This window comes from Etheostoma spectabile, chromosome 7, assembly GCF_008692095.1.
Source record: "Etheostoma spectabile isolate EspeVRDwgs_2016 chromosome 7, UIUC_Espe_1.0, whole genome shotgun sequence".
Lineage (NCBI taxonomy): Eukaryota > Metazoa > Chordata > Actinopteri > Perciformes > Percidae > Etheostoma > Etheostoma spectabile.
The window spans coordinates 25279459-25280279 of NC_045739.1; the positions used below are offsets into that span (position 1 = coordinate 25279459).

The window sequence follows — 821 nt, forward strand, 5'->3', positions numbered from 1 at the left end:
ATGTTATTTTGGGGAATTAAAAAGAACATTGATATAGGACATGAGGGTTAAAATGAAATTCATTTGTGGATCACAAGACAATCATCCATCCATCTTCATCCGCTTATCCAGTCTCGGGTCTCGGGGGCAGCAGCTCCAGCAGGGGACCCCAAACTTCCCTTTGCCGAGCCACATCAACCAGCTCTGACTGGGGGATCCCGAGGCATTCCCAGGCCAGGTTGGAGATATAATCTCTCCACCTAGTCCTGGGTCTTCCCCGAGGCCTCCTCCCAGCTGGACGTGCCTGGACAAGACAATCACTGATCTCTTTTTTTCTCTTTATTTCTCTTTATTACATTTTAATATGCTCTGTCTTTGCGTCCTTGTCGTGCTCAGCTTCATCCGTCCTCCCCTCATCATGCTGTCTGTCGACGGGTTCAGGGCCTCCTATCTGAAGAAGGGCAACTCCGTCACCCCCAACATACATAAACTCAGTGAGTCTGCTTTACTTTTTCCATTACTGTTTCCCAAAGGCAGTTGTAGAGATTGTAGAAGTCATGATCCGTGTGAATCTTAGAGAAGCTCCTGTCCATGTTGTACGGTCCACTTTACCATGGACTCAAAACAGTGGACGACTAACAGTGGGGCAGGTAAAGGGGGGAAAATCGTTCACAGGTGGATACAAGCACCAAATTTGGTGTGGTTATCCCTTCTGGGGCCAATAATTTGAAAAATAACGTTAGCCACTTGATTTTTTTTCAAAATGGCCACCATTTTCCAAGATGGCCACCATTTCCGGGATTGGAAAACACATATCTGCCCACATAATTTTACTCATGGGA

General features: G+C 46.4%; 1 protein-coding gene across 1 annotated transcript in view; it reads left to right on the plus strand.

Annotated features, from left to right (window-relative positions):
• enpp2l (ectonucleotide pyrophosphatase/phosphodiesterase 2-like) overlaps window positions 1–821 on the plus strand; it is a gene marked incomplete at its 3' end in the record, with an annotated part of 99793 nt that overhangs the window by 37933 nt on the left and 61039 nt on the right. The window contains exon 6 of the mRNA XM_032521770.1: window positions 376–473. Coding sequence (XP_032377661.1) covers window positions 376–473 — 98 coding nt within the window. The remainder of the gene's footprint in view (window positions 1–375; window positions 474–821) is intronic.